The sequence below is a fragment of the Balaenoptera borealis genome, assembly GCF_965194805.1.
Source record: "Balaenoptera borealis genome assembly, chromosome: 6".
Taxonomy (NCBI): Eukaryota; Metazoa; Chordata; class Mammalia; order Artiodactyla; family Balaenopteridae; genus Balaenoptera; species Balaenoptera borealis.
Window position 1 is genome coordinate 129,351,864 of NC_138863.1, and position 12,015 is coordinate 129,363,878.

The 12,015-nt window shown below is 40.3% G+C and overlaps 1 protein-coding gene across 8 annotated transcripts in view; it reads right to left on the reverse strand.

Annotated features, from left to right (window-relative positions):
- The window catches only part of HERC2 (HECT and RLD domain containing E3 ubiquitin protein ligase 2), a 224,880-nt gene that overhangs the window by 115,891 nt on the left and 96,974 nt on the right, over window positions 1-12,015 (reverse strand). For 4 of the 8 annotated variants that reach the window (XM_082395460.1, XM_082395463.1, XM_082395466.1 and 1 more), the window contains exons 24-35: window positions 11,043-11,213; window positions 10,550-10,653; window positions 9,539-9,689; window positions 6,476-6,690; window positions 6,092-6,224; window positions 5,865-5,992; window positions 5,562-5,772; window positions 3,186-3,313; window positions 2,452-2,625; window positions 2,239-2,375; window positions 1,977-2,128; window positions 1,112-1,303 (exon numbers count right to left, since the gene is read on the reverse strand). In XM_082395460.1, the coding sequence (XP_082251586.1) occupies window positions 1,112-1,303; window positions 1,977-2,128; window positions 2,239-2,375; window positions 2,452-2,625; window positions 3,186-3,313; window positions 5,562-5,772; window positions 5,865-5,992; window positions 6,092-6,224; window positions 6,476-6,690; window positions 9,539-9,689; window positions 10,550-10,653; window positions 11,043-11,213 (1,896 nt within the window). The remainder of the gene's footprint in view (window positions 1-1,111; window positions 1,304-1,976; window positions 2,129-2,238; window positions 2,376-2,451; window positions 2,626-3,185; window positions 3,314-5,561; window positions 5,773-5,864; window positions 5,993-6,091; window positions 6,225-6,475; window positions 6,691-9,538; window positions 9,690-10,549; window positions 10,654-11,042; window positions 11,214-12,015) is intronic. The other 4 variants (XM_082395465.1, XM_082395464.1, XM_082395461.1 and 1 more) reach the window with 2 other exon arrangements.

The following is a 12,015-nucleotide window of genomic DNA, read 5'->3' on the forward strand; positions in this document are numbered from 1 at the left end:
GATTTGGCAATGATTTCTTAAACATGACATCAAAAGCACAAGCAACAAAAGAATAACAGATAAATTAGACTTAATCATATTTTGAAATTTCTGTGCACCAAAGTAAAACAAAACCCAGAGTGGGAAAAAAATGTCTTCAAATCACATAACTGATAACAGTCTAGTATCCAGAATGTGTAAAGGGCCCAAACACAAACAACCCAATTTTTAAATGGGCAAAGGATGTGAACAGACGTTTCTCCTAGATATACAACGAACACAGGTAAAAAGGCTCAACGTCATTCAATATTAGTGAAGTGTAAAACAAACCACAATGAAATACCACTTCACGCCAACTAGGGTAGCCTTAATTCAAAAAAAAAAAAAAAAAACATCAGAAAATAACTAGTGTTGGCAAGGACACGGAGAAACTGAAACTCCTGGCCCATTGCTGTGGGAATGTAAAATGGTATAGTAGTGTGGAACAGTTTGACAGTTCCTGAGCAAGCTGAACATAGGATTACCATATGACCCTGCAATTCCACTAAGTACATGACAGAAGGACTGGTAACAGGTGTGCAAACAAAAACTTGTACACAAATGTTCCTAGGAGCACAACTCACCATGGCCAAAATACAGATACGAGCCAATGTCCATCAATGGATGAATGGATAAATAAAACACAGTATATTCATATAATATTTTTTAGCCTTAAAAAGAAATGAAGTACTGATACATGCTAAATGAAGTAAGCCAGATACAAAAGGTTAAAATTGTATGATTTCATTTGTATGAAACATCCAGAAGGAGCAAGTCCATAGAGACAGAAAGCAGACTTGTTGCTGCCAACAGCTGGGGGAGTGCGAAATCAGGAGTCACTGCTAAATGGATATGGGTTTGCACTGGGGGTGATGAAAAGTTATGGAACTAGATAGTATTAAGGCTGGCACAACATTGTGGATGTGCTTACTGACGACAATGAGTTATAAACTTAAAAGTACTTAGAATAGTAAATTTTATGTTATTTGTATTTTACCACAATAAAAAAAAAAAAAAGTTTATAAAAAGAGAGAGAGAGAGCAAGGCAAAACCGTGGCATTTTCACAAAGGACTTCGGGCGATGCCAACCCACCAATGAGCCGAAGTGCTGTCTGTGTGAGAGCGAGCGTGCCAGAGTTCAGCAGGAGGCTCAGGCTGTGGGCACCGTGCTGCAGGGTGAGCATGCTGAGCATGACCAGGAGAAAGCGAGCTTGTGGGGTCGTCCCCAGGCTTGGTCCCGACGGGTTCTCATTTGTAATGGTTTGCAGGGGGACAGGCTGGATACCTAAAAAGCGTTGGCACCTACATAAATCTCTTGTGCGTGGATACAAGAACATACACGATGCAGAAAGCATTAACAATTTTTTTTTCATAAGTCTGTCTTTTTCATCAGATATCCATAGAGTGGGGACATCGGGCAGCTCTGTATTGCTTTGCAATAATCATACCACCATCACCATCACTCCACATACAGCTATCTTCCTCTGTCTACAAAACATATCACACTGCTCTTCTAAACATCCCTGGTGGCTTACTCATTTCATGTCAAACGTAAGAGAGATACTTCACTTCTCTTCCACAAAACCAATCCTACCACTTCTCTGTAGATGCTCAAACTGTCCAGGAAATTATGTATTAATATAGGATACACATTCTAGGATAGATTGTGTAAGTGATACACATGAAAATGTTAAAATGCAAAAGCTTTATATTAGGATACTACAAGATTGTATCTTCTGCCAAATTTTGAAAGTTTTGTTTAGAATTTGAGAAAACTTACAGCAGCTTAGATTATCATTCTAATGCACAAAGTTATTAAAGTCTTCAAAGCAAAAATAAGAATTTGCAGGTTTCCAGAATATATAATTAAGAGCCAAACTATGAAATAATGCTGATGTGATCACTGACATCAACAGCAATTTTAATACAGCCTTTTAACTGTCAGATTTTTAACTCACCAAGTTCTTTAAATTTGTTATTTGCATCCATCAAAATATTTCGAATATTCTGAACAGCCCAAGCATACAGCTTGCCAAAAGTTACTTCAAGCAGCATCCGATTAAAAGGTGGGATCAAATCAACATCCTTTAAACAATCAGTAAGGGGTTCCCTTTCAAACAAAGATGAAGAATTTTACTTAGAACACTGCCAGACTTCAATAAAACAAAGCTTTGTTGTCACAGCTTCCCTTAATTAAGAAAAAATATTATAAAGTTTTACCCTATATCAATCCCCTCTGGAATAAGTCTTTGCCATCCACAGAACATAGCATACTGCACAGATGGAAGTAAGAAATTTTTGGCTGCCAGTTTTAAAATTGTATCTATCCCTTCCAGGCGAACCTCTGCTCTCTCCAACTGCAAAACATCAATGCATACTGTTAAGTGTTTATGTATTATCCAATACAGAGAAGAATGTTCTTAGCAAATTTACCTGTTTTAGTAGGCACTTTCTCATTTTTTCCACATCCACCGGCTCTTCTTTAAGGGCAAATTCAGCAATAGTACTGAGGAGTGCAGACTGAGGATACAGACCCTGGACATTCTGCTTCAACCATTTGTATTTGTGAACACCTGTAACTGTACTCAGTAGTGGCTGCCATTTATCCTGACAAAGGAAAACCGTTTTCACCATTAGTTAACCCTATTCATTTTAACAAGGGCTCTAAAACAACTACTTGAAGAAAATATAAATAAATGCCACTAGGTTTAAATTGGTAAAATATTTTAAATTTAGTAATTAATTTATGATAAAAATGACTACATCATAAATAGGCTTATAAGTGAATTTATAATCTGTATGCTTACATACTTTAGAATCGGCTAACCTGACATGCAAAGTTAAATTATCATCCATATTAATAGTTTCTGGAACAAAGGATACATTCAATGAATGAGTGAATAAATGAATGAATGAAGAAAATGGTGAACAAATAATGATACAATATACTACTAAAAGTAAAAGGAAACACTTCTCCAGCTATCGATTTGACCAGGGCACCATAAGTCAAGTGCATTAAGCACCACTGGGGCACAGTTACTCACACTTTTAATAACCACCAAAATCTCTACTGTATATTCAAAAACAAAGCGACAATATTTGTGGATTCCCTTGCAGTATGTTGTGCTTCTACACAGCCAGTCTTAGAATCACAAAAAGTACTTCACCTTGGGTGATTTAACTGTAATGGGTCTTTTGTCCACATTTATAGGACTGTGAGGCAAGAGGCAAGCTTCTTCACTCTCTCCGTTTCCAATTTTTTCTTCATCATCAGTAGAGTCTGGCTTCTTAGGAACTATGTTTAAAAACATCATTCATTATAACAATCATTAAATATGATTTTAAATTAAGAAATGTTTAAATTTGCATGAAGGATATATGTTATTCACAGAAACACATAAATATCATTGTCAAGTGCTCAAATTACAAAAGTAAAAACTATCATAATTATTCTCACATTACATCTAGTAATAACACTTTGCCACTCCACGTCAGGGATAGAAAGACAGTGACAGTGTTACGATGGAGGGAAGCCCTAAAGAAGGGGAAGCCCAGGGGTTGGCAAACTTTTTCATAAAGGGCCAGACAGCGAATACTTTAGTCTTTGCAGGCTATTTCAGTCTATTTCTGCAAATACTCTACTGTTGCAGCATGAAAACTGGCTAACTTTATTTATGAATGCTGTCATTTAAATTTCATATAATCTTCATGAATCATAGTCTTCTTTTGATTTTTTAAAAAATAATTTAAAAATGCAAAACCCAGCCTTAGCTCATGGGCGATACATAGCAAGTGGTAGGCTGCATTTGTCCCCAGACCCTAGTTTGCCCACTCTGGACTAGTGCATTGGTTCCGTCACCAGTGTGCAACTGAATCAATTAGATGCCTCTGACTATGTTAGTCTTTTTAATCAGAGAAATTTCTATTGAATTTGCAATGTGATATGTGGTGTTGCTTCCGTACTTTTGGTCCTCTTCAAGGTTTCCAGTCTCATTCTTCTCAATATATAATATAAATAACAAGCAACACAATAATAAACCTAGGCAATAAAACATTAACACAGCAGGTCTGGGTTGCTCAAACCCTGCAAATTCCCAAGAAAGGCCTGTCCCGTCAGCACTGGCTCTTGACCAGCTCCTGCGAACTGAGCTCTGAAACCTTGGTATGTTCTGCCTGAGAAGAGTGTGTCTGAGGCACAGGACCACCTTTACCGTGTAACCAGACAGCTTGTGACTTACGGCAACTGCCTGTTTCTGCCTCTGGATGGAGTCTGGGCAGCTGAGAGCAATCACGCAGGCCCCACATGGCCATGTGACTGACTCCCAACAACAACCCCGGACACCAAGGTTCAGCTGAGCATCCCTGACTGACAGTCCTTCACACGTGTCACACGTCACTGCTGAGAGAACCAAGCACGACCCTGTGTGATTCACTGGAGGGAACACTGGAAGCCCGGGCCCGGTTTCCTTTGGAATTCCCTCCATGCACCTCTCCTTTTGCTAATTTTTATCTGTACCCTTTCACAGTAATAACTAAGAGCATAATAGTTCTTCTGAGTCCTGTGGAGCCCTACCAGTAAATCATCAAACTTAGCACAGCACCAGGAATATTAATTATTTCTATGTTACAATTAAATATATCAACCCGCATCATCAAGAAAGTTTAAGCAGTGACAGTGTGAGCTCAGAGTCCAGGGAGGCAATGGCCACGCGGGGATGGGGCCATCCTCCCTCACGCTGAGATGGCAGTCTCTGAGTTTCCTGGCTACCTGGGTTAAAGGGATCTCAGAAGTGTTCCTGCCATATCTCCTGATTCAGAGCATCTCCAGGATCCAGATAAGCTGTGGTTTAAGCTCAGGAACAATCAATTCAGGATGGCTTCTAAAATAAGTTAGTCTTTCATGGCATTGTTTGTAATGTCCATCAAAAACTCAGTAATTAATATTGCTTAACAAGCTAATCTGGGAATAAATCAATATAATTCATAAGAATATAATCAGATATTTTGGTAGACTTGCTTATAATCACAAATGACCAAATTAGAAAGTATGTATTTTCACTCAAATTTTGGTTAATACAAAAACTCTTTTCCATATCCCTACACAGTTGCTTCCTGAAAATATCAGTAACTCTTTCGGTTCCTTTTATAACAATCTTCCATGTTTCAGAATACTCAATATTGCCAAAGAAAAACATTTCTTCACAAGAATGGCAAGATTAATTGAAAGATTAAACGTTCCCATATATCTCATTACCAGGACAAGTGATTAAAAAAACACTTCCTTTTCCCCATCAATTTAATAAAGTTTACAGTATTTTCAGCATCAATTTACTAAGTTACCAAATCATAACACACTCAATCCCAAAGTTGCATCATCATCTGATATCTTGGAAAAATAAGCAGGATTTGCACACTTAACCATAAATACACATAACAAACATTATGGCACTTGTGAAAATGCCACAATTGGTGAGCAGCAGCCCACAGCCTCACTGCAACCACAGACACCTACACGGGGACACACTCTGAAAGAATCCTCCTACCTTTTACCTTCTTACCTCTCTTCTTCCTTCGTTCTCGAATTATCTTCTGAGCTATCCTCCTCCAACGGGGCAAAGAACTTAACAGTTTAAACTTGGACATTATAGAGAGGTCATTACAAACTGCAGGTCTCAGTTCATTAAAGAGGAACCTCAAACGTTCAATGACTGGGGCACAGACCTCCTTGTAAGAACGGCCCTGTTCTTGATGTGTCTACAAAGTTAAATATGAAAGAACAACTTAACAACGAATACTTTGCCAACTGTCCACAAAGCACAGAAGAAAGAAAATCAAAATCTGTTTACCTTAATGAGTGAGCATTTTGCTTGGTAGACAACTCTACAAACATCCACCACTGATTTAGGCAACGTTCTGTGCTTCACTTGCTCAATACCAAGTGTACCTGCATAAACTAAAGATAATGCCACGTGACCTGTAAAAGATATTTAAAAGAAAGGGCAGGGTAGGAATGAATGTGTACTACATGTCAGTTGAAAGATCTACAGTACGGCTAAAATACTGAGCGTCATACCTAAATCTTCATGTTTTAAGAGGCAGCATAACAGCAAGCGGCCGACCTCCTCCACAGGATGCTCAGGAGGAAAGGTGATGGGTGTGGTCAAGTGGCACTGCCTACAGTACCTTTCTATCTGACACAGAAAGTCCTGCAACAGAAACAGCTGGAGGTAACTTCAGAGCCAACCTCACAACATCGTCATGAATTCTAAACTAAGTGCCGTAGCTTCTAAAACCTCACCGGACATTGAACTGAACCAGCCTCTTACCTCAAAACCAGCCCTCCAAATAATAGGTAAACAAAGTCTGTGCTAAGCTAACCAAAGCCTGTGCTAAGGTGTTCACAAGTCGAAGTCCTAAGGTAAACAAAGGACCCTGAGTGTGGGAAGGCCTCACTCACCTTCACGTTGTGGTCCTGAATGTCACTGTCAGCAATGGCTTGCAGGAATGCCTGGGAATGGTCACCCAGCGCCCGTCTGTGGGAGCAGAGCCGGGACTTGCTGGCACGAGTGCCCCCCGGAGAGCTGCAGTGGTCCTCGTCTTTCTCCTCATTGTAGCTGTAGTGGATCTGGCTAGTCTGCAGGCCTCCAGAGAAGATGGATGACTGAAGCCACTCTAGAGGGTGCACACGCAAACGTTAAAAAGAAACCTGAGTGCATTGTTCAGAAATAAATACTGAAAAAAAAAAAAAAAAAAAAAAGGATAGAAAACTAAGTACTTCATTTAGGAGGTGAAATTCAGGATCATTCATATGAAAGTCACATCTAACGTATTTACATAGATTGGCTTATAATTCCTATATCTACGTGAAAAAAGGTAACACTTTCTGGTTACTCAACACATCGTAAGCATGGTATCAGAACCCAATATAATAGTTCCAGTCCAACATTTACCGGATACCTGCTCAAACATGGAGCTGTCCAGATCCACAGAAACCACGTGAAGACTAGAGCTATGCCTTCCAACAGGGAGAAGAGCACTGAGATACCACTTACACAAGTAATCACCGATTTCAATTGGGATAACCACAGGCCACAAGTACAACAGGGGAATGACCGTGCAGCAACAAGCCCCCGACTACTCGGAGGGACGGTAAGGAATTTGCTGTGATCTGGATGAAGACCAAGACGCTGAGCGTCCAGGCAGGAGAACAGCGCATGTGAAGGGTTCCGTGAAGAAAAACATGCTCAGGGCAGCACGCCTCCCTAGAGCATTAATCAATTAATAATAATAAGAGACTACTGAACATACAACACAAGATCTTAAGTAAGGGACAGATACCTGGAAACCTGAGATCCAGTAGGCTATAAAGGAGACCTGTGCTGAGGCACAGGTCAGACCCCATAAGAACATGCCACCCATCAGTGCAAATACGGATACTCATTATAACTGCTATGAGTGAGATTCACCAAAGAATAATCAGTTTTAACATAACTACAGATTTCTTTTCAATAACTGTGTTATCAAAATATTCCTCCAAAACCCAAGCAATCAAATCCGGATACACTCAATGTTCTTTAACTGGAAATTTAGATTTTAGAGCATTCAGGAGCATTCATCAAAGTGTCACATTAATTCTTCTAAAACACAAATGTGATCAGACCCTCCCTGAACCTCTCCATTTAGAACTCCCTCTTGTCCCTTTTTTTTTAATAAATTTATTTTTTTTATTTATTTATTTGTTTGTTTGTTTTTTATTTTTGGCTGCATTGGGTCTTCATTGCTGAGCAGGCTTTCTCTAGTTGCGGCGAGCGAGGGCTACTCTTCGTTGCGGTGCACGGGCTTCTCATTGTGGTGGCTTCTCTTGTTGTGGAGCACGGGCTCTAGGCACGTGGGCTCAGTAGTTGTGGCTCGCAGGCTCTAGAGTGCAGGCTCAGTAGTTGTGGCGCACGGGCTTAGTTGCTCCGCGGCATGTGGGAATCTTCCCGGACCAGGGCTCAAACCTGTGTCCCCTGCATTGGCAGGCGGATTCTTAACCACTGCGCCACCAGGGAAGCCCCCTCCCTCGTGTCTCTTAAAGATACTGCTCCAATGGTGCCTTCTGACGTCCTAGAGTGGACAGACCCCCACACACCGGGCCCATAACACCTACTGCTCCCCACTACGCTGACGCTTCCCAGTTCCTTGCCGAAAATCTGCAAATCTACGATACTATAGGTATTTTTTTTTTTTAATTTTTTTTAATTTTTGGCTGCATTGGCTCGTTGCTGCGCAGGCTTTCTCTAGTTGCATTGAGTGGGGGCTCTTCATTGCGGTGCGTGGTCATTCTCACTGCGGTGGCTTCTCCTGTTGCAGAGCATGGGCTCTAGGTGTGCGGTCTTCAGTAGTTACAGCACTCAGGCTCAGTAGTTGTGGCTCGCGGGCTCTAGAGCACAGGCTCAGTAGCTGTGGCGCACAGGCTTAGTCGCTCCGCGGCATGTGGGATCTTCCTGGACCAGGGCTTGAACCCGTGTCCCCCGCATTGGCAGGCGGATTCTTAACCACTGTGCCACCAGGGAAGTCCCCTACAGGTCTTCAGAGGAAGAAAAGTCCACTGTCTTAGAGGCTCTGCAGACAGCAAAGCGCCCAGCACATACACCAAGGGTGCGCTCCAGAAGGCAGGCTGAGCAGGCACCATGATCATCCCTGCCCACTAGCCTTCTCCCCCGACCCTGTACATACACAAGCAGCTCGAAGCTGACTTTCTCAATGATGCCCTCACACACCCAGTCTGCTGGGACTCCAATTTCAGGATGGCTCCACCTCCATGAAGTCTTTCCCTCCACCCCCTCCCCACTTCCCAAACCACTTACAAATGTCTCCATTTTATCCTTTACCACCATCCAACCTGACCTGCTTATCATGTCTGGCTCATCATCACACAGGAAGCACCTGAGGGCAGAGGTGCACCTAATTCTACACTACTACACCCTCAGAGCCTAACATGGTAATTCACATGAGAAATTACTCGATAGATGCTTGTTGGATAGTCAGTGGAAAGACAGATGGAGAAACGCACAAATATGTGAAGAGATATTTAAACCTATCATATGGGATATGGAGAAAATGTAATATTTTGGTGGTTACAAAGGTTGCCATCCCAAAATGTATTGGATTTGAGTGGTAAAAACACAATACTCAAACAGAACAGCATTCCTAAGAGGAATAGCCAGTCCACATCACGTGGATTTCTAGGCACACAGGGAGATGACAGCCGAGTTGAGCCGATCTGTTAGAGAATGCAGAAGTGAGACCACGCACAGGCCCAACCTTCCTACATACCTGTTAGCTTCCTGTGCTGCCACAGATCGTGAGCCCAGATGAAAGCCGCTCACAGCTATTTCTATTAACTGATTTAGTCTCACTATCCTTATTTTTCCTCACCAATAACTGTGTTGATTCTTCCTGTTCTATTCTCAGTGGCACTTATAGCTCAGCTTAAATAACCTGCTAATCTGTTAGCAGAAAACAAAATTTTTCTTACTGGCACATTCGACCTCAACTGGAGACAGCGGTGTGCTCATAGCTAAATAGGAAGCGTGTAACCCAAGGAGTAGGCCCAGATTTCTTTCAGTGTCTATAAGAGGTGAAGACAGACTTCCCAAATCTGGTATGGTAACAATTTCTTGGTCAGGCTGCAAAAGATAAATTTCATCATCAGTATGAGAAAACAGGGTTAATTAACATTAAACCAAGAAGACCCACAGCTTTATCCTTAAACAAGACATACTGCCATAATAAAGACTATATCCTATAATAGGGAGATCAGGCTGCTACCAAAATAACAGAAGATATAAGGCAGACAGTATATGCATAAGTCTGGTAGAAAATCCAAAGCAGTGATAAACCACTTGGCTAGAAAATCCCTTAGGGAATCAAATAGAAGTTAGAAAAGAAAGGGATCTCATGAAAATAATCTTAAATGTTGCCAGCCACATGACAATTTATAAACAAAGTTAATTTTTCCCTTCATAAAATGCTTCAAACATTACCCTTGAGGCATAACTTAATAAATTTTATTACCTCTGTATCCATATCTGGAAAGCCTATCCCAATATATGAATCCCAATGCTAATGAATATATAGAATGGACATATTTCTATTCTAAAAAATTATGCTACTAAACAGTTCATCCCCAAAATTATGTATCTCAAGATGGTAAGTCCTTCCAAATTTCTACATAGGATTATAATAAAATTGTAAAGACAAAAAGTTAACCTCTTTTTTTTTTTTTTGTGGAACAAGGTCTATGTTTCTTACAAATTAACAATTTTAAAATAATTTTTCAAGGCCAATACATCATAAACTACATGAATAAATGTAAATTGAGTTATGAAAAAAATCTCTAAAAGATCTTTGTGTTTATCACTTAATAATGTCCCCCTCCCCCAAAAGATCCAACCAGCACTATTTCAGGGTAAAAACCACTTCTCAGGAATATCCAGAGAGGGTCTCCACTGAAGTCCACCTTGGCGCTCATTGCACACAGCCTCACCTCCAGATACTGGCCAACACAGAAGGCATGCATTGATTCCCGCGTGTCTTCAAACTGCAAAGCAGCTTCCAAAGCTACCACCGGGTCTTCCCCTACAAACTGAGCTGAAACAAAACAGACAAAAGCAACATGACTTCAGTACAGTTTGCCTAGGCATTTATAGTAGAAATGGCAAGTGGGAAATAGATTAGGCAGGTTAACTCCAAAGTGAGGGTTACCAAAGTAATGTGATCTCTCATCCTCTCCCAGGGCTGTCTGGGTCAACTCAGAACTTGGAACAAGTTCCAACAAGTGTTGGAACAAAAAATGCATAATATTAAGAAATTTTGCATATGTGCCTGAATTTGCTGTGGTAGGACAGACCCCAAAGTCACTGACAGATTAAAATGTATGGGTGCTGGAGCAGTACTAAATTGATCATTTTAAACCGAATGCTCTGCTTAAAATAACACATCTGCAACTTCTAACCATGAAGTAAAAAGCGAGGCCTTACCAAGAATACTATTTCCTGTTAATGACTGCGTCTGGAAGTCCTTTATATCATACACTTTCCCATCAATCACAGTCCAGAAGCCTCCATCTTTGTTATGGTTCTCCAAATCAGCCTTGCGTATAAGCGTCACTTCCTCATTATTTCTACAGTTCTGACCTGTAAAAAATGACTCTGTGTATACAGAAACCAAAATCAATGAATCAATAGATCAATAGATAACATGACAAGAACAAACTGTGTGAAAGAACTACAAGGTGAAATAGACAAATCCACAAACACAATGAGAAATTAACATACCTCTTACTATAACTATCACCACAAACAAAAATTCAGCAAGGATACAGAATGATTTAAAAACAAAAACAAAAACACCACATGAACAGCATGAAGAGCAAGTCCGGCCATATACCAAGCATTAGAGCAAATCTCAAAAAGTTTCAAATAAGTCAAGTTACACAGCATGGACACTGACGACAGTGCAGTTAAGTTAGAAATTTAGAAATAGGGAACGCAACTCCCCGGTGGTCCAGTGGTTAGGACTCCACGCTTCCACTGCCGAGGGCCAGGTTCAATCTCGCAAGCCGTGCGGTACGGCCAAAAATAAATAAATAAGTAAACAAACAAACAAACGAATGAATGAACAGTATAAACAGGTAACAAAAAATAAATAAAAATCTCTACATATTTGAAAATTATGAAATATATTTCATAAATTCCCAGAAAAAAATGACTACGGAAATCAGACAACTGAAATGAACAATAATGAAAATACTACGCATCAACACTTGTGACATACAGCTAAATGTATGTTTGAGGGCATTTCTACCTTTAAATGTATATATTAGGAAAAAAGAAAAGCTAAAAAGTAAGTTAACAAACATGAAATCAATAAAATTCAATGAGTTCATAATGATACTCAAAGAAAAAAGAAAACCTCATGGGTCACCTCTGGAAGCATTAGGACTCCAACTTA